General features: G+C 40.0%; 1 protein-coding gene across 3 annotated transcripts in view; it reads right to left on the bottom strand.

Annotated features, from left to right (window-relative positions):
• pemt (phosphatidylethanolamine N-methyltransferase) overlaps positions 1–21,679 on the bottom strand; it is a 116,958-nt gene that overhangs the window by 10,862 nt on the left and 84,417 nt on the right. For all 3 annotated transcript variants that reach the window (XM_014409734.4, XM_076887248.1, XM_024803511.2), the window contains exon 5: positions 14,723–14,834. In XM_014409734.4, coding sequence (XP_014265220.2) covers positions 14,723–14,834 — 112 coding nt within the window. The remainder of the gene's footprint in view (positions 1–14,722; positions 14,835–21,679) is intronic.

The following is a 21,679-nucleotide window of genomic DNA, read 5'->3' as shown; positions in this document are numbered from 1 at the left end:
GTAAGGGTGCCATTTGTGAGTAGCTAATATCTGCCAAAGGGATGTTCGACTAAGTCCACTCTCCAGTGACATGCGGTGAGTGCTACGCTGTGGGCTCTTGCTGAATGAAGCTAGGACAGCCACTGATGTTTCTTCATTAGTGACAGTTTTATTGTGTCCACATTTTGGCAAATCCAACACTGAACCAGTTTCACGAAACTTGGCAAGCAGTTTGCTAACTGTAGCATGGGAGATGGGTGGTCTCGTAGGGTGTCTTGCATTGACTCCACATTACACTGTGGAGCTGGAAAAACGCCAACCATCGTATCCTATTTATACAATATAGACAACTTAAATTAATGAGTGACATGTATTTTACTTTTTATTGTAGCACTCTACTTTCTATTAGTCTTTTTTACGCTAATAACTCAGAAAGCACCTGTATGTGTCTCAGGAGCTACACCTTACTCACAAGCCATCTGTGGGTGGGCATCAGAAACAGCAATCTTACACTCACTCGACACACTGACCTACATATATCTGATCAGGAAGTGGCACAGTGACACACATTCATTGTATGTTAAAGTGTGCTTTTGCACAGTAGCACATGCAGTCTTGCATAAGAGGAGGAAAAGCAGCGGGCATATTTAAGCAAAAACCTGAGTGCTGATGTAAAACACCTCTCATGAGGCACAGCAATCTGAATAAGAAAAAGCTAGTGACAAGCTAGAGCGCTGCCATTATATTCACTGTTAGTGTGTGTTGCAGAGCATTTTTGTTCTTTGAATTTGACACTTCACACAATTGATTTACATTTGTGCCACACCGTCTATTGAAGCTTACCATTCAAAGACTTGTTTGCCATTAGGATAAAGAAAAAAGGTTAATCAGAATCAATCAGAGCAGGACACGGGGGGAGCTGAACTTGACTTGCTGAACAGGCTTATGAAACTATCCACCCTGACCTAGATAAATGGGCAGTAATAAATTCAGTGCTTTTCCAGACTTATTCAAATGCAAGACCATGACAAAGGACACTGCACTGGCTCTGTAGCTCTATCTAAAAAACTCAAAATGAAAGAAGAGGAAATTTGTCCTTCAGCTTCAATATGCCACATTTGAACTTTAACTCATTTTAAATCATACAGCCATTCAGTACTCAGTAACCTGTCGCCTTTTTAATGTCAGTATTGTAAGCTTTTTACATTTTGCAGGTAATAACACTTATACAAGTTATCTAAGGGGGGGCATTACTGTTTTACATATACCAGTTTGAGACACACTTAATCTATCACATCTGGGAACCGTGTGAATGTGTTTGACGTGGTGAGGAGGATGAGGTGAGGTGCCACAATGAGGAGACATGACGTTGACAAGATATCTGAATAGGTTTGTGTCTGTGGTACTTGGGGGGGGGGGGGGTGTAACTTGGATTACAAGTTAATCAGAATCAGAATCAGACAATACACTAACTAAGAATAGTACAATATATACATATATATGCATACATACATACATAAGTCACTCATAAATAAATAGCTGAACAAGAAACATGTGTAGTTGTAGCAGCAAACAGTGTGTTAAGTGGATGCGTTGTACAGGGAGATGGCCACAGGCAGGAATGATTTCCTGTGTCGTTCAGTGGTGCTTTTCGGTAATCTCAGTCTCTCACTGAACGTGCTCCTGTGACTGACCAGCATGTCATGGAGTGGGTGGGAGGTGTTATCCAACATTGTCTTTATCTTGGACAGCATCCGCCTCTCCGACACCACCTTGAGGGAGTCCAGCTCCATCCCCACAACATTGCTGGCCTTACGGATTAGTTTATTAAGTCTGTTGGCATCTGCGACCCTCAGCCTGCTCCCCCAGCATGCAACAGCATAGAGGATCGCACTGGCCACAACAGACTCATAGAAAATCCTGAGCATTTTCTGGCAGATGTTGAAGGACCTCAGTCGCCTCAAAAAATAGAGACGACTCTGGCCCTTCCTGTAAAGTGCTGTGGTGTTTTTAGCCCAGTCCAGTTTGTTGTCAATGTGTACTCCAAGGTATTTATAGTCCTCCACAATGTCAACACTGACCCCCTGGATTGAAACAGGGGTCAAGTGTTTCCTGGTCTTCCTGAAGTCCACGATCAGTTCCTTGGTCTTTGCCACGTTGAGCTGCAGAGACCAAGGAACAGGGTGGAACTAACACCCTGAGCCTCTGAAGTTTAGAGTCTCAGTCACACAAACCTAGACCGGTTTGTGACCTCTGGCAATCTCCAGCTACTAAGGTAAAATGTTTATTTCCCAAATGTTTTTTTAGTAGTTGCTGGCAGTCCAAATGTGAGATCGGTGAGAAGGTACACACCAAAAAGCTCCCTGTAATTGCTTTGATTGCTAAAAGATTAGTTTGGTCGCCCATAGTTTGCATGGAAGATGCCAACTTGTCTGCAAACACTCACCACTTGCTATCTGAGCTGTAGTGAAACTTGAAAAAGTGCAACCCAAACAGAAAATGAAGAATGTTCATGTAAAATGATTTTTGAGTAAAAGTTGTGCCTTACTTCTGTAGCCAACATTTTAAAATGCACAACTTTTACTTTGAAGGTGAAAGGTTTCTTGAATGTGTTGCACTTTTTACAATTCCCCCACCGCTTGGTGAGAAGTTTGTACTTGAAGACAAGTTGGCATCTTTCTTGCAAACTTCTGACAAACAGAGATGGGCAGTAACGAGTTACTTGTAACGCGTTAGTGTAATCTGGTTACTTTTTTCAAGTAACGAGTAAAGTAAGGGATTACTATTGCAAAAACGGTAAATAGATTACCGTTACTTTCCCGTAGGAACGCTGCGTTACTGCGTTACTAAAACCGTGATTTTTTTGCGAGAATGTCTCATGACAGTGACGTAAGCGAGTGCGCCGTTGGTGACAACAGCTGTGTGCAGATCAACAATGAATCATATATCGATTGTGAGAGAGAGTATGAGCGTGCAGCGTTTAAAGCATGGAAGTACTGACCTTATCTTGAGTTTGATTCCATAAAAAGTGACAAAAACATTAGCGTCCGTTGTGCGTGGGAAGAAAACTTTTTACAGCGAAACCCCCCCCCCCTAAACTTCCAAGCAAGTACCGAGTGCGCCATGACGTAATGGGAAACTCACAGAGAAACTCGCGGATTCTTCAACTGACCGCGGCACACCTGCACCAGGGTAAACCTCCGCCTGCCCTACTCCTGCTTTACAGGTGAAAATAGAGCAACAGGACTACTGAGTCTTTGACTTTACTTTACTTGCATCTATTTGAAAGAGTGAGTGTAAACACAAAAAATATTTTATTTTATGTGCTGGAATGTGTCGAAAATAGGTTTAAATGTTAAACTAATTTCTTCAAGTCAGAGAATGTTGCATATAATTAAATTTTTGCTTGATGCATAAAGTTAAAAGATTAAAACTGATAAAACAAGTTAAAAAAAGAGACTTTTCCATTTGATTACATTTTGTATGATGGATTATGCAGAAAAAGTAGAATTGGGCTGAAAGATCTATCGCTTTATCACCTCTTCAGGTTGTAAATCGTGTTTTTAAAAAGTAACTAAGTAACTAAGTAATTAATTACTTTTGAAAATAAGTAATCAGTAAAGTAACGGGATTACTTTTTTGGGGAAGTAATCAGTAATTAGTTACTGATTACTTTTTTCAAGTAACTTGACCAACACTGCTGACAAATGCTGAAAACTGCTAGCTATCGGCAGGGAAGGTTTTGATGCAGCACGATTAAAATCTCTGTAACCAACTTTACACTCGTGACACTTCCAGCAACCTCAGAGTCCACAGAAGACACACTTTTCCCTCAGGGTGGTAGGGTCAATAACCAGTCTTTAGGTCTACTTGACAAAGGTTTTAGTAATCAGTTTGACAGCAACTGCCAGCAACCTCCAGCAACCACTAACCTAGTTGGGAGACACACATGTTTCACTAGTGAGTTGCTGGGTGCAGTCTTGGCTGTCAGTGCCAATATAACCTTAACCCCAATTCTAACCCTGTGCAATCAGAATATGTAATTTCTGTTGCTATTAAATTGATTTCAAGTCTTGGCAATCAGAAACAGTAATCAGACATCAAACATGCAGCAAAAATTATTAAAATTTTTCCCAAAAAAGCTGTTTTGCTTTTCTCCAAAATATAAGCGTAGGTAAATGGTAAATGGCCTGTATTTGTATAGCGCTTTATTAGTCCCTAAGGACCCCAAAGCGCTTTACACAACCAGTCATCCACCCATTCAAACACACATTCACACACTAGTGATGGCAAGCTACATTGTAGCCACAGCCACCCTGGGGCGCACTGACAGAGGCGAGGTTGCCGGACACTGGCGCCACCGGGCCCTCTGACCACCACCAGTAGGGCAACAGGTGAAGTGTCTTGCCCAAGGACACAACGACCAAGACTGTCGGAGCCGGGGCCGAACCGGCAACCTTCCGATTACAAGGCGAACTCCGAACTCTTGAGCCACGATCGCCCCAGGTAGAGTCGGTTATTCACTAATCATTAAGTCAGCCAGATTCCTAGCATCTCCAGTCTGCATATCAAAGTGTGGTCTAATAGCAAACCCCAATTAATACTGGGACTGGAGAAGCACGTCTGAAGTGATAAGACTGCTGAAAGAGGCCAACACCATCAGAAAACATGTTTATCACAAAAAGATGAAGATGAAGGCAGAAAAATTGTTTAGTTAGGTTGGCAGCACAAACAGACACTTTAGTGATCCAGTAATGTGCAAATCATGAACGAATCACTCACAATATATATTTGACACATTTGAGGAAAATACTAATAACATAAAATAAAATAAAATAAAATAAATGTTCCCTTTAGAAATCTTAATTTTTTTGCTCTATAAAAATAGTTGTTTTTCTTTTTCAATCACTCATCTTAGCAGTAGGATTTACATGAAAAGAGAAACAAATTAAGTTTGAGTGAAAATGTAAATTTTTTGCACTCTCTGGGCAAATGACTCAGTGACTCAAATGACTCAAAAAAACGATTCACTTTGGTGAGTGACTCATTCAAACTCGATTCAGTAAAAAGAATCGAATTTACCATCACTACTCTGATCCAGTTTTCTAGGCATCACATTTTAGTCCTTCTCAAAACCCGAAACAAGCAGGAGTTGAAAATACAAATTTAAGTCATAAAGTCCTATAAGGGAAAATATGGATGTGGGGCATAGCCACATTACTTGTGTTGTATGTTAGTCATTAATAGTAGTAACCCAGTAAGGTTTATGTTGTATGCTTAATGCAAGAAGATGAGAGCAACAACAGCTCTCCCGTGACTTTAAATTTCTGTGTCAGTTTAGTAATAACTGGGATTACATTTGATTCACATCTTTCCCCAGCTTCAAATTTGACACACGACACTGGCTTCTGTGAGGCCCACTGATTGCGACAGACCAATCTGACAGGGTGAGTCAGTAGACCTTGTGTAAATTTCTATTTAACACTGACCCATATAACAAACTGTCATAATTACAAAAACCCCCCCCCCCCCCCCAAAATTCCTTATGCCACACCGGAACATCATCGCCATTTATTGGTATGACGCAGTGTTATATTCATCCCATTTTTGTGATTGAAACTGCTCTAGAAAAAGAAGCAGGATATTTCTTATTAGTAGTTCATGACCTTTTAGCTGTCTGGCTTCCTATTCTGAGACAGAATGTTAGATGATTTATATGAAACAATGGTGATCTCTGAAGCATACGATTCAATGAGACAGCAGTTGTCAGTTTGCTGTGAGTTAAATGTCTGAATAAATGAATGCTATATTTGAATAATCGCAGCATATTATATTCAGTCCATCTGTAAGTCTCGCTCGACATGCTGTTAGCGAAATCTCATTGGAAGTATTGTTTATGAATATGAATGTGCACAGTCTGTGTGAGCGATTCCATATGTGCTCTGTGTATGAAGCAGGCTGCAGATGTGCTAATCCTTCTTTGGCATAAGCTTGGACAACCCTGCGTCGTCCTAAAAGTTAGCGTTTCTTTTAAAAAAAGAATAAATTTAAATGTAAAAGAAAAACAACAACTTGCTCCTCAGCTCACAGTTGAGGAAGAAGTAAAAGTATTAGTACTTTGCTATAAAAATTGTAACATGAATAAGATGTAACTGACAGACTGCATGTGTATTATACAGTTTGCACACTGAACATGAAACCTTCAGTCTGCAGGAATATTTAGGTCACACACTCATCTCTCTGGCTCTCATTGATTTTCATTGGCAGACACTGTTCCTGGATAGACCTCAGCCTGGGAAAATATGGGTTAATGAGTATTGATCTAGGAATAGGCTACTTAGCTAGTCCCTGAGTGATGTGGCTGCAATCGACGTCAAGATGTCAAGTCAAGAAAGGCTGATTTTATTTTTGAAATATGGGTTACTATAACAAATAAACTATATTACATTCAGGTTAGCAGCTTTGTGAAGCTCTTTCATAGTCAACCACTGCTGACCACTGTTAAACAACAGAAAAAGAATGTGCTAACTAACAGGCATATGACTGAAAAAAGATTTGTAATGTGGTGATATTTGGTGGTCCCATACAAACACGAGAGTCTTACAAAGCCAGTGATGACTGTCAAAAAACCTTGGGTTGGACTCCTCTAAATAGAAATCTGAAATGGGATCCAGTACTCTACAGTACCTCCATCATGTCACAACAGATGTACGAGAGCAGTTTATTGTGGTGGTGACCTTTGAAGAACAGGTGTTCTAACATGCTGTGAATGACGAAGCTATCATGTTTACTTTCAGCACATTGCTACCTTAGCTTAAGTATGTAGCACGATAATATTTGCTAATTAGCATTGTTTTGCTATCTGGCTTTAAATCAAGATTTCAAGTATTAACAAGAATATTAATATTAACATTTCATCCTATTTCATCCTGATGAAGGCAGACTGCTGGGACGTCTGTGGCATCGTGCTTGTGTGCACATGAACACTCCAGTTAGCAAACATGCTAAAATCTCTGCATTCAAGTGTGGTCACTACTGGGTAATGTATTACACATTACTAATTACTTACTTACTCTCTGGAGAAAGTAAATTTACTCGTTACATTACTTTCTTGTCACTCTGTAAAATTACATGAAACCTACTGTCACACAATTACCAGTTAAATCTATAAACCAGAGGCTACAGTTCCAAACTCCAGTCTGTGGATGGACTCGGTAAACTAAGCTAAATCAGCTTAACTGATATCTTAGCATTATAACCTCTCAGCCAAATCAGGTCTCTGAAAACAAACAAACAAATGAACTAAAAAAACAATGGTAAACATGAGTTTTAACAATTCACAGCATATTTGAGCAACTCATAGAATTAAAAATACACTTTAGATGTCTGAGCAAAAATTTCGAGATGAGGAGAAAAAAGTGAATGTCAGAGTCTGTGTGTCTCTCTGGGTCCAATTTATACTATAATCTGACCTAAAATAGCCATTTAAAAAAAGCTTAGCACTGACCATCCACTTATATACTTCATAGCCTTATTACAGATCACCGGAGGACATCAAAATCAAGTACCATGTTGGGCTGGAATTCTGTAAAATACACCCAAGCAGTAATTGGTATAACCTTTGAAGAAATGAGGAGAACAGAAAACATTCTCCGGTCTCAGGTTAGCCGGTTGATGACGATATGTGGGTTTAAAGGAAAGATTCACAGAGGTTACAGCCTAAGCAAAAATCTAGTGAGTCAGACAGTCACACAATATCACCATTTTAATTGAACAGCACTTTAAAATAGTGCAATTATCTTACCTATGATTGACAGCTCATGTGGAGGTGGGAGATAACAGAAATGTTTATTTGGCACATTCTCCTCTCTACATAATAAGAAAGAGAAGCATTCTTAATGGGATATTGCACTTGCATGAGTATCATCTCTGATAAGTCTTTATCAGGTCATTTCTTTGAAGCAGATATGACGCATATGTAGATGAAAAATTTATTAAAGCAAATGAAAGTGACAAAGGTGTCACTTCACATCATAAATTCTTCAAGAATTTTATATCATGTGGAAATGGCTTTTAGTGGATCAACAATACCTTTAGAAATATAATACAGTGCTTCTGGACAGTATTCACAGTGCTTCATTTGTTCCACATTTTGTTATGTTACAGTCTTCTTCCAAAATGGATTACCGTATTTCCCGGACTACAAAGCGCACCTGAATATTAGCCGCACAAGCTAAAATCAGGGGAAAATCCTGTTTTGTACATACATTAGCCGCACCTGAATAAAAGCCGCAGGTGTTTCAATGTTGACTTATCATATGTAAGAGAATATGCACAAAGGGAATTGTCAGGAAAGAGATGGCTGTTTGGAGACACACCCCTTTTATTAATATTTTGAAAAACAAGTTATGGGTACATATTTGCACATGTAGTACATAACAGTAACCTACAGCACACCAGAAAAATAGATTCGGACTACCTTTTAGGCTCAGGTGCAGTGACACGGCTTTAACAAGAAGAAAAGTCAGTCATTCACCATCTTTCTCTTCTTCCTGCGCTCTAAAACCACCAAAGTCCTCTTCTCCAATGTCGGAAACGAACAGGCTCAGGATGGCTTCGTTATCCACTCTCCGCTTCTCTCCTTCGTTGTCACTTTCAAAACCAAAGAAATCCTCGTTGTCAGTGTCAGAGTCGAACACCCTCAGAAGGGCCGTGGCGGTGTCCTCCTCTCCATCATGCAGCAGTCCAGCCCTTCAAAATCCGTTGGTGATCGTGGATGTTTTCGCACTTTTCCACGCTGTCAGAATCCACCGGTGGAGTTGGGCATAACTTGCTTTTCGCAAGTTTATCGCCGCTCGTCATCCACGCCTCCCGCTGAATGCGTAGCGTTAATTTGAAGTTTGTTTTTCGCGCTACTTCGTACGGCACTACGTTGCCTGGCGGACGGACATGTGACTAACATACCACTCTTGAACCCCGATCCTTCCGCCAGGCAACGTAGTGCCGTACAACAGCGGAACAAACAAAACAAATCGTCTTACGATATCACAAAAATCATGGAAAATCCATAGAAAAGCCGCACCTGACTAAAAGCCGCAGGGTTCAAAGCTTGTGCAAAAAGTAGCGGCTTATAGCCCGACAATTACGGTAAATTCATTTTTCACCTTAAATTCTATGCCCAATACCCCATCACCAAAGTGAAAAAAGCTAGTATTGGTTTCCTTACAAATTTATCAAAAATAAAAAACAACAATATAACAAGTAGATAGCCATTGACAGTCTTTATAACATGACACTCAAAACTGAGCTCAAGTGCTTGATGTGCATGTGAGTCCGTCTGTGGCAAATTCAGTTGATTGGACATGATTTGAAAATGCTCAATTCAATTCAATTCAATTCAATTTTATTTATATAGCGCCAAATCACAACAAAAGTCGCCTCAAGGCGCTTCATAGATACAGAGAAAAACCCAACAATCATATGACCCCCTATGAGCAAGCACTTTGGCGACAGTGGGAAGGAAAAACTCCCTTTTAACAGGAAGAAACCTCCGGCAGAACCAGGCTCAGGGAGGGGCGGCCATCTGCTGCGACCGGTTGGGGTGAGAGAAGGAAGACAGGATAAAAGACATGCTGTGGAAGAGAGACAGAGATTAATAACAGATATGATTCAATGCAGAGAGGTCTATTAATACATAGTGAGTGAGAAAGGTGACTGGAAAGGAAAAACTCAATGCATCATGGGAATCCCCCGGCAGCCTAAGTCTATTGCAGCATAACTAAGGGAGGATTCAGGATCACCTGGTCCAGCCCTAACTATATGCTTTAGCAAAAAAAGACTCGTCTATATAAGGTGCCATAGCTGACAGAGCATGTCAAAGTGCAAACCAAGCCATCAAATCCAAGGAATGGACTGTTGACCCCTGAAAGATTATATCGAGGCACAGGTGTGGGTAAGGGTATAGAAAACTTAATACAGCACTGAAGGTCCCCCAGTGGTCAAAGTGGCCTCTATCATCTGTAGAAGGAAGAAGTTTGGAATCATCAGAACTTTTCCCAAAGCTGGCTGCTCAGCCAATCTGAGTGATCAGGAGCCACAGGCAGAGATGTGACCAAGAACCTGATGGTCACTCTGACAAAGCTCCAGAATTGCTCTGTGTAGAGAGGACCACCTTTCAAAGGGACAACCATTTCTGCAGAACTCTACTGATCAGACAATGGCAAAGTGGCCAGATGGAAGCATTTCCTCAGTAAAAGGCACATGGAAGCTCACCTGGATTTTGCCAGAAGATACCTAAAGGACTCCAAGACCATGAGAAACAAATTTCTCTGCTCTGATGAAACAAACATCTTTGGCCTGAATGCCAAGTGGCATGTCTGGAGGAAACCAGACACCACTCGTCACCTGTTCCTACAGTGAAGCATGGTGGTGGAAGTATCATGCTGTGGGGATGTTTTTAGGCAGTACAAACTGGGAGACTAGTCACAGCTGCAGGAAAGAGGAATTCAGCAATGTACAGAGACATCCTTGATGACAACCTGGCCCAGAGCACTCTGAACCACAAACCCTAAGCACACAGCCAAGATAACAAAGGAGTGGATTTGGGACCACTCTGTTGAAGACCCTTGAGTAATCCAGGCAGAGTCCAGAGTGGAAACCCAATTAAATATCTTGTGAGAAATCTAAAAATGGCTGCACACAAATGTTGCCCATCTAATCTAATGGAGCTTAAAGCAGTTCAAAGAAAAATGAGAGAAAATACCTAGAAACGGGTGCACCAAGCATCATACTCATAGAGGCTGTAATTGCTGCCAAAGGTGCTTCAAAAAACGATTGTTCAATTCTGTCAATACTTATTAATGTGTTATATTTTTGTTTTTATTTTTTTTATAAATTTGCAAGAATTTAAAGCAAAAGTATTTCACTTCATGGAGTATGGAGTGTGCAGAATTTTTAGGTGAAAATAAATGTAATCCATTGTGGAATAAGATTCTGTGACAGTGCTGTGAATACTGTCTGGATGCACTGTACATTATCACTGAGATAGAAAGATAAAACCATCAGCCATCTGCGTATTTTATCTCCCTTTCTTTATCTTCACATTGTAACTTGATAAATCAGCTGCAATAACCCTTTCCAACACTATTTGAGTAGTCTGAGGAATACAAGCATAGATCTAGGCTGTTCCATTGTATTGATTTATGCTGGATAGTCTTCTGTACTGAGTGCCCCACTTGTTGAATGCTGCTCAGCACCCTAATTTTTAGATGAAAGTCTGTATGTCTGATCGAGCCATTTGTTGAACCACCTGCACTCTCTGTTCACATTTATTGATCTTTCTTTTTGTCAAACAGTGGATGATTCACAAGTTATTGCCAATAGATTCCGTTCTTTCTTTCTAAGCCTCATTTTTATATTCTTCACCAATGCTTCAATGCTCAGTTTATGTCTCATATTTTAAAAACAAAAAAAACCCAACTCCCTCTTATTCTGAATGGCATGAACTATGATTGAAATGACACACAGTGGTAGCTAACAACTGGTTGGAAAAAATGTCTTTTGTCCAAACTGCAGGAGGTTGCAGGCTGTCCTGGGATGAAATGGGTCACAAAGAAAGTGCAAACTGACAATGTCCTGATCGCTGTGGTTGCTAACAGATTGCCAGTTACCTGTAGTCTACATGGAAGTTGCCGAAAGGTCTACGAGCGCTCACTATCTTACCACGGAGCAGAAAATGGAAATGGAAACCATTTGCTTTCCAAGTAAAACTTGTGCTTCACTACTGAAGCCAACTTATTTCAAAAAGTGTTACATTTACTTTTGTGTCACAGTCTTCACAGTTTCACAACTACCTGATCAAAAGCTCGCAAGTATTTGCAGACAAGCCAGTGTTTTCCAAAGAAACTATGTGCAATCACGGCGATCTGCTAGCAAGCAAACCAATCACGAGAAGGTTTTTGGTGCGACCCCATACACCTTTTTGTAACCAATATCACCTGGCGACAGGCAACAATCTCCAGTAAACACTCTCAAGCGATCAGTGAATAATTATTTAATAATTATCATCAACTCAGCCACAAAGTAAAGCTACAGATCGGGGTCGCACAGTGCTGAGGCAGATAATGTGGAAAAGTTGCTAATGCTCTCCAGACTCAGACCTTTGCTGATATTACCTTCAACAGAAACACTGTGGGATGGGAGCTTCATGACCTTGGTTTCCATAGACTAGCAGCTCCTGTAGGTCTAGTCTGTTAGTGGCCTGGTATTTTTGTCCATATAGGGTATATATATTTGAGGGCTTATTGACAAACAGGTGGGCAGCACATATGAAAGTACTTAACAACAGGTGAAAACAATATGGAGAATCTGAGAAAGACAAAGAGAGGAAGCAAAACTATCAGGGCACAAAATACATCAGATATTCTAAGTAAAACAATAAATAACCAAAACAGACTGACACAGACATGGTTAACAATGTCAAGAGGACCAATGTGACAACAAAACACAAGGAGGCACAGGCAGACAAACTGCTACTAAAAATAGTCAAGGTGTTAAACAGAACACAAGAGATCACAAAACGTTAAATGGTAGAATAACCATTAGAATCAATATCATAAGAACTAAAACTTCCAATATACTAGAATATGAAACAAGAAATCAATTCAACAAGTACCAGACTAATATGACAAAACTAAAAACTATTAACCAAAGATCAAAAATATAATGAAGACAAAACGAGAAAACAAACGTAGGAGCAGTGAAACTGCTTCACGCTGCATTTCAGAGATTTATGATTACACACTGCCTCTGCTGGGACACTCTCCACATACACACCAAAGTAGGCACCACAGCTGTATAAAGCAACAGGCTAGTGCACAGTTGTGTGATTTTGCCAGAAGCAGAGAGTGACCTTCTGAAAGTCAGTGTTGTTGTTCTCTCTTAGTAAGAAATAATAATCCATCTCACAAGCATAACACATGACTGCAGTCAATGATGCAGCTAAAGAGCAGCATTCACCACACTTTTTAATCAGCTGGATTTTACAATTGTAATAAAACAAATTATATTTACTTAGTTCTTATAAAATGTGAGGAAAAAGAGGGAGTCACAGAGGGGTACTATCTGATATTCAGTGCTCTTTAAGCAGCTGGTGTTCTGTGTACGGTGAACTAATGTGGACTAAGTCGTGACAGATGATGATGATGATGATACAGACTGCAACTCCAACGCTATGCCATCAGAATGTAACAACTTTTGAAAATTGTTCTTCCAAGTCATGAGGGCAATCAGGACACCAACCCCCTACCAAATAATTAAAACTTATAAACATTAGTAACTTTTTTACTAAATACACTGTAGCTGCACTTTAGCTGTTTTTGGAAAAACCCATGCCATGACCGCATAAATGTAATTACATGTGTTGTGAACACAGCCCACACAGATACAAATGCTGGCAATGGAGTAAGAAAGTAGCGTGGACTTGTAGGTTCTAAATACAGTCATCACGCATGTCTAAATTAAGCTGAACTGTATGATTAGAAATGTAAAAATTCAACTGCATTTCACTTGAAAATCAAATTTCTGTTACTGTAACATTCCATTGCAAACCTCTGGTACCAGTGCTGTAGCAGCATCATCATTGCAGACAGTCACGGTCATAAACCTGAAGGAAAATACGAGGGCAATCCCAAAAGTAAGGTCTCCTATCATTTTAGAAATACAAACAACCATTTATTTTCCATAATATTGACATCATTTTAAGGCTTGCAGACTTATTTATTTTTCTAAATAATCGCCATTTCGGTTGACGCATTTTTGTAGACACTGTAGCAGTTTTACAATACCTTTGTCATATCCGCTCGCCGCCAAAGTTAGCAGATCATTCTCTAGGGCTTATTACTACAAATGATCCCTTCACATGAAAACAAAAATAACTTATTTTGGATGAGAAGTCTTGAAGAACATGACTGCTAAAGATAGCTTCCTGCTGACCATCGACAGGCAATGTGATATTGGGTATTCTGAACAGAACAGAGCAGGCTGAGGCAGAGCATGCTATGATATTTCGGCATATATAATAAAGTTGCATCAAAGATAGAGTTAAAGCAACTGTATGAACACAAGTGAGAGAGATATAGAGAAAAGAGGTGGGAGTGAGACGAGAGCTGAGAATAGAGGATAGAGTGCAAATTAAATCCAAAGCAAAGAGAAAATGGGGCTAAAATTTGTCATAACAGAAACTGGAGTGAAGATGAGGCAACACTCGGAATGGAGTCCGTATAGCTCCATGAGAGGAAGAATGGGAGGCTAATAGCTTTTCGGCAGCTGGGTCTTCAATAAGAGAGTGCCTGCCTAGCAACTGCACACGCTGAGCTCGTAGCAGCAGCCTGGTCACAGTTGTCATAGAAACACGTAAAAGTTTTTACTGTATTTACAAAGAGCAGTTTGCAACTTGAGAAACATTTACAATTTTTAGGTTCCAGGTTATTATCTGCTCTCGCTTTATTTAGAACGACTTTTGACGTACATCAGGGGACTCATTTATTAACACGCTACAAACTCCTCTGGTTATATTTGAAACAAAGATATTGCTAACTTATTAAGCAAAATCTCTTCCTTTCTCCATCTTGTGCTAATCACTTCCATAAAAGTGACCTCTACTGTCACACACAGAGTCTCCAACACACACACACACACACACACACACACACACACACACACACACACACACACACACACTTACATGAGTGCCAAGCCGAGGTAGTTAGCTGTGCTGCCCCAGTACATTGGGTTCTCTGTGATGTTGAAAGGAAAGCCTGTTACCTTCTCATCCATCAGAATGCCAAAGTAGTCACCTGGAAAATACATAAAAGGACAAAACCTGTGTTTCATAACTTCAGTCTGACAGTTTCTTTTTCTTTTCAGTGATTCAGGAAACTGGAGTGCATCCCAGTAGCACTTGGCAAGAAGCAGAAAACATTTCTAAACTGTCCAAATTTCAGTTCTACATCATCTTATCAACTAGTCCCTAGTAGACATGGATTCAGTCAGCAAAGCCCTTTGGACTTGCACAGCGCTACCATGGTTTCTGCTATGCCATCAACTGATGTCTTGTTTTCACAATCCTACCAGACAGATTTTGGACCTGCTTATCAAGTCTACGATGATTTTTGACATGTACCTGACAAAACAACACAACACTAAAGTCAGACTGAGGATACACTGCCGGGAACATGACACAGCTGTGTTAAAGCTGCAGTGTCTGGGTGCTGTGCGTCACCTGGCTGTTACTGGTGTCAACAATACAACTCTATGGGCATGACTTCATGTGTAATCTTTGGACTTTGTTTCATAGCAAAATATTACAAAAGAAACTTTTTAGAACCTCTGACAACCTCTTTTGGTGACCTGTTTTAGCAGAAATATGTCCTTAACTTTTAGTAATGGGACTTTTTCTGACAACCCCACTCTTAGGAATGGCAAAGTGTATGGCAGCATAGTGCCTTAGTCAGAGATGAGACCCACTGATGGGCACTCAGTGATTTTGTTTTTTTTCTTCCCTCCTAGTACACTAGTGCCTAAAAGCTGGCCTCACAAAGATGTGTTACTGCAAATGGGACTATTTTCTGGTTGGCGCCACTGCTTTGTATTTACTGGTGCAACATTTTATATATATATATATATATATATATATATATATATATATATATTAGGGGTGCAACGATATTCGTATCGATATTGAACCGTTCGATACAGTGCTTTCGGTTCGGTACGCATATGTATCGAACAATACAACATTTGCAATTTATTTTATCAACTTTCCTTCCGACGATGCTGTCTGTGTTGAGCGCTCAGTGAATCTGCGTTCGACTACTCCGCCTAGGCTGCACTGTCGAGCGCAGATCCACTGAGCGCTCAACACAGACAGCATCGTCAGAAGGAAGAGCGCAGGGCAAGCTAGCAAGACACATGGACCTCCCCCACCCTCATTCAGATCTGGCGTTTGGAATTATTTTGGTTTTCATGTGTCGTATGACCCTGAAGGTAAGCGAGTCATGGACTAAAGTAAAACAGTATGTTGGATGTGCCATGCAATGCTCAATTACATGGGTGGGAGCTAGTGTGTTAGCGCAGTTAGCTCGTTAACGTGTTGGCTGTCTAGCCCCACACACGGGGCGATCGGCGGTAGCTCGTTAACGGAGATTTGCCGTGTTGTGGCGTTAAGGTCATTTCAACGAGATTAACCTGAAAGCACTAGTGGGAACACAACGAATATGACTGCACATTTACGCCGACATCATCCTAGTGCAAAGACCAAAACAACAAGCATGCTACTAACTTTAGCCGAGTCATTTAGACAGCTGTTAGCACATGATTCTCCTTATGCTGCTGAGAATATAGCCCAGAAGAAGCGGATAGTATAGCTTTTATTTTGGAAAGAGACATTTCTCTGTAATAAACTCTCTTTTCCAAAGATGAGTGATTCCTCAATCAGATACAGGGCTTGCAATATCGCTAGCCCGACGTCCTGGAGCTAGCGATTTTTTTCAGTTGGGCTACCAAAATCTATCTCTGCCCTGCCCGTCGGGCTATTGTAGGAAGGAAAAATATATGTCAATGCTTTTGCATTCTTTCAGAAATGTAGCTGGGTAATTATGTCATTGGCATCTGTGAGCCACTGTCAATATATGACATATTGAAATCGCGTTTGAATTTGCGCTTGTTTTTTTGCTTTCACTTTGCAATCGTGCGAACTGTGTATAGAGAGCGACAGCACTGATCTGTGAGTGATGATAATTTGCGCACCAATTCCTCTGACATCGTCTTATTAATCGTTAGCTTACTATGCAAACATGACAAGTGAAATCTCCCACAGCAAGCTTAAACATGTGAGAGGTTGATCACGCAGAGAATCGCTGAGCTTATGTGAGTGCGTGTGTAAAAGCAGCAGGATATATATATTTTAGTTCTGCTGAGCCAAATAAGACAGGTCAGGGTGAAGAAGTGACAGCCAAAGAAAAGCTTACCACAAAACGGAGAAGTTATGACAAATCAGACTATAAGGCAAAAAGAAAGTGCAGCTTTATGGTTTCATGGACAAAATAATTTCTGTGGCTGCAATATGACGAACTATATAACCAGGGCTGCACATAAGTGGTCCGCAGGTGCGCATTCGCTGTCAAAATAAAAAACACGCACAAGGGTTAGGGCTAAATTTAAAAACTGTACTTTTGAGTTAAAATATAAATTTATAATTTTAATAAATGAAAAATTAAAAAGGCATGAACATTTTTTTTGTATCGAAAAAATATCGAACCGTGACACCAAAGTATCGAACCGAACCGAACCGTGAATTTTGTGTATCGTTGCACCCCTAATATATATATATATATATATATATATATCTATATATATATATATATATATATATATATATTAGGGGTGCAACATATCGATATTGAACCGTTCGATACAGTGCTTTCGGTTCGGTACGCATATGTATCGAACAATACAACATTTGTAATTTATTTTATCAACTTTCCTTCTGACGATGCTGTCTGTGTTGAGCGCTCAGTGAATCTGCGTTCGACTACTCCGCCTAGGCTGCACTGTCGAGCGCAGATCCACTGAGCGCTCAACACAGACAGCATCGTCAGAAGGAAGAGCGCAGGGCAAGCTAGCGAGACAGAAGTTAAGCTCTCCTTGCAACATGGCAAATTGAACCTCCCCCACCCTCATTCACATCTAGTGTTTGGAACTATTTTGGTTTTCATGTGACGTATGACCCTGAAGGTAAGCGCTTCATGGACTAAAGTAAAACAGTATGTTGGATGTGCCACGCAATGCTCAATTACATGGGTGGGAGCTAGTGTGTTAGCGCAGTTAGCTCGTTAACGTGTTGGCCGTCCAGCCCCATGCACGGGGCGATCCGCGGTAGCTCGTTAACGGAGATTTGCCGTGTTGTGGCGTTAACGTCATTTCAACGAGATTTACGCTGACAGCACTAGCAGGAACACAACGAATATGACTGCACATTTACGCGGACATCATCCTAGTGCAAAAACAAGTGGAAGCAGACAAAAACAACAAGCACGCATGCTACAAACTTTAGCCGAGTCATTTAGACAGCTGTTAGCACATGATTCTCCTTATGGGGACCTGATATGTTTAATATGCTGCTGAGAATATAGCCCAGAAGAAGCGTATAGTATAGCTTTTATTTTGGAAAGAGCCATTTCTCTGTAATAAACTCTCTTTTTCCAACGATGAGTGATTTCTCGATCAGATAGATTTATTTTATTTATTTTGTTGTTTCAGCAACATTAAATTTAAAAACTGTACTTTTGAGTTAAAATATATATTATCATTTTAATAAATGACAAATTAAAAAGGCATGAACATTTTTTTGTATTGAAAAAATATCGAACTGTGACACCAAAGTATCGAACCAAACCGTAAATTTTGTGTATCGTTGCACCCTTAATATATATGTATATATGTACATTTAAGAGTGGCTATCAAACTTAGAACTTGTAATACTATTATATTGTACACAGTATTGTAAATATGGCAACATATATTGTTTGTACTTTATGCAAGTATTAGGAAAATATCCTGTCAAGTCTGTTTCTAACAAAAATCTGACAGCTAGTGTAACATGTCATCCTTATGTTGAGTTAGATGTTAATTTTCTGTGAGACCACTTTACCAGTAAAGACACTCTGGAGCCTTTTCACACAGGGCTCACGCTGGCTGTCCACGAGAATTAGCCATCCCACTTTGTTGCCCTTTGTCATAAATGCAGATGCTGAATAAAAGGAGGTGTTGCTATAAAATTGACCCGATCCTGTTTGTTCATTTAAAGAAACTGAGAAGACATTACACAGAGAAACCTGTCCCTATCCCGGAGTGGGCACTCTGCCTATTCTGAGAGACATGGCCTCAGACTTTGTGTCCTTTACAAGCTAGAAGTCATTGTCAACCAAATCTGACACCTACCGCCCCTCAGCTTGAAGTCCAAGACTTATTGCTTAAAATGTGAATCAAGATCTCACTACATTTGTACTGCATAGCTCCAACAACAGGCCCAATACATCTTATTCACAAAGGCATTTGTGAATAAGACTGTATAAAGAAGACTGTTGAATGCCCTCTCCAGGTCCTCAAGACACATCTAGGCTGGTTGAGTAAACTCCCTCGCACGCTTAAATCTCATAAGAGGATAAGAAGCTGGTTTAGTGTTTCATGACCAGGAGAAACTGAAAATCACTTAGACCTCAGAGGTTTAAATGTCAAAGCCATTTTGACACGTCTTTCTGATACTTTTGCCATAAAATAGAGGTGTCTGTTAAACAAATGCATGTCTGCGAGTAAAATGTTAGTGAGAGCAGCTAAACTAGGTCACCACTCAAAGTAACGTTAGCCCTTTAAGGTCTACTACGTAAGAAGTACTGCACACACATGAACTTTTTCTGACCCATTTTGAGAATTAAATGTAACAGGGCATGAAAATTCTAATATTTCCCTTATACCCTCCTCATACACCCACACACACAAATATTTACACATACACTTACATGCAGACTCCAGTAGGTAACACTGACCTGCTGAATTGTGTCCAAGTGTCCAAGTTATATAACGATTTTCATAATGTATGCTCATTTAAACGCCACAGGTAGAGTTGGATAAAAAAAAAAATTATATAAATTTGATTATATAAACAAATTTCTTGGTTTTGAATAGAAAACCAGCTGTAACTGGCTGACGGAACAATATGCTAACCTCAATTTTTGACTTTCAAAGTGACTACTGTTAACCCGTTTAGATTTAAGAGCTCCTGCGTCACTGTCGTTTCAATACGGTTATGAAATTAGGCAATTTGGATTTGGTGGACAAGCAGCTGCAATAACTGTGGTAGTCTAGAGGTTAAAGATGTGGGTCTGTGATCAGAATCAACAGGTTAACACCGAGCATAATTTGATTTTGTTTGGATCTTTGTTTCTAACCTTGTGCCATCAATTTGAATCATCAGGTCACCGTGACTCAAGGGGATTAATATAGAGCATTTAAGACATTGAAACACAACATACACCCACAGGCTATGTCCTTCAGTATGTGTTTGTTTATGTGGGTGGAAGGGCAAAGGGAACATGGTGGAACATAGAGATCATACCGACACAATTAAAATCATCTCAAGAGTGAAACACATATATGTAAACTTACACAGACAGAAATTTTCAAATTAATTCAGATTAATCAGTTGGGAAACAGTTGGGAGGAATACAAAGATCTTTATTATTTGATTAACATTTAAAACTCCTCATAGTTTTTGCCCTGTATATCTCATGCTGCAGTCACACTAGACAAATGGTGGTTTGAGACCACTCCGTGACCAAAATTATTGAGACAGTGTGCAATGAACCTGCAATCTTGTTGCCTTGGAAATGGTTGATTAAAAGATGGGAACTAGGTCTGAGACTACTTGCAGTCAGCTGCTGTCTTCAAAGTATTCTACCAACCAAAGCAAGGAGGTTTTTGCCAACCAGTTGCAAACCACATGTTTTTCACTAATGACAGGTGGTTGTCAGGGTGTCACTGACTGGACTGTAGACCTGTGTGCAATCATTTGATTTTCCCAGCAAGTGCCATCAATTACCATTACCCACTCAGAATTGGTCAGGGCGTATACATTTTACCCTCATGCCCCAGTGGTTGTCAGATGGATGCAGACTTGTTTGTAGGCCTCTGTGTCTGGGGCCTTATTTATCTGATTCTACATTGTCATCGTAATTATCACACATGCAAAATGGTGGACAAGTTAGCATCATGTGGGTAGTGGCTGTAAAGCCTCAATAGGAACAGAACCAGCATACAGTTAGTTTGTGCTGATGAATGCAACTTGTGTAAAATGGGCCCCCAAATCAACTGAGGTTGACTGCAAAATGTTGTCAATCTGTCGGCACTTATGAAGTAGACAGCAATTATTTGAAAACCTTCACCTCTCTGTTTGACAGTGCTTACAAAGCAAATGGAAAGTGGTCATTCAAAGTTTGAGGATGTTGCAAGCATAACCTCCTGGTGAACCGTTGGTCACTGCAACTAACCTGCAACTAGTCTCTGAACGCGAAAAACATCAAGGCAATCATAGAGTAGCCACCACATTTTCCTTGTCACTCTTGTCTTGCACTTCGATTTTTTGTAATCATCGAGTATAAATTGCGAATATTAAGCTGTCTGCATGTAATCCCCCCTTCCCACCCGGAAAAGTTTCTACCTGGCGCACTGCGCTGAGCATGTGTGTTGATTTCACAAGGAGGATGCAGAACAAATTGCAGAAATTTGCAAAACATGCCGTAAAACTATTGCTGCTAAGGGTAGCAATACCACATATTTATTCCACCAGCTGAAAGGTCATCCACTGCCATAATAACACTGTTTAAAATTCTGCATGTCAACGTCTCCCCACACACCAAAGAAAATGTTAAATAAACCAGTAGTGACTCCTATGACTGGTCAGTAGCTTTTGTTTTTTGTTTTTTTAATTGTCACCATCTACACTTTTGTTTCTGTAATTTGAGGTCATCACATTTTTTTATTTTACAATTTTTATACATTATAAACACAAAAAGCACCTTTTTAATTTTTAGTTGTTTTATTTTATCTCATTAATTCTTGCTTGATGTCCTATTTTGTTGCTGCG

Source organism: Maylandia zebra, linkage group LG8 (genome assembly GCF_041146795.1).
Source record: "Maylandia zebra isolate NMK-2024a linkage group LG8, Mzebra_GT3a, whole genome shotgun sequence".
Lineage (NCBI taxonomy): Eukaryota > Metazoa > Chordata > Actinopteri > Cichliformes > Cichlidae > Maylandia > Maylandia zebra.
The sequence above is the reverse complement of the archived record's forward strand: the minus strand, read 5'-3'. Positions and strand labels throughout refer to the sequence as shown.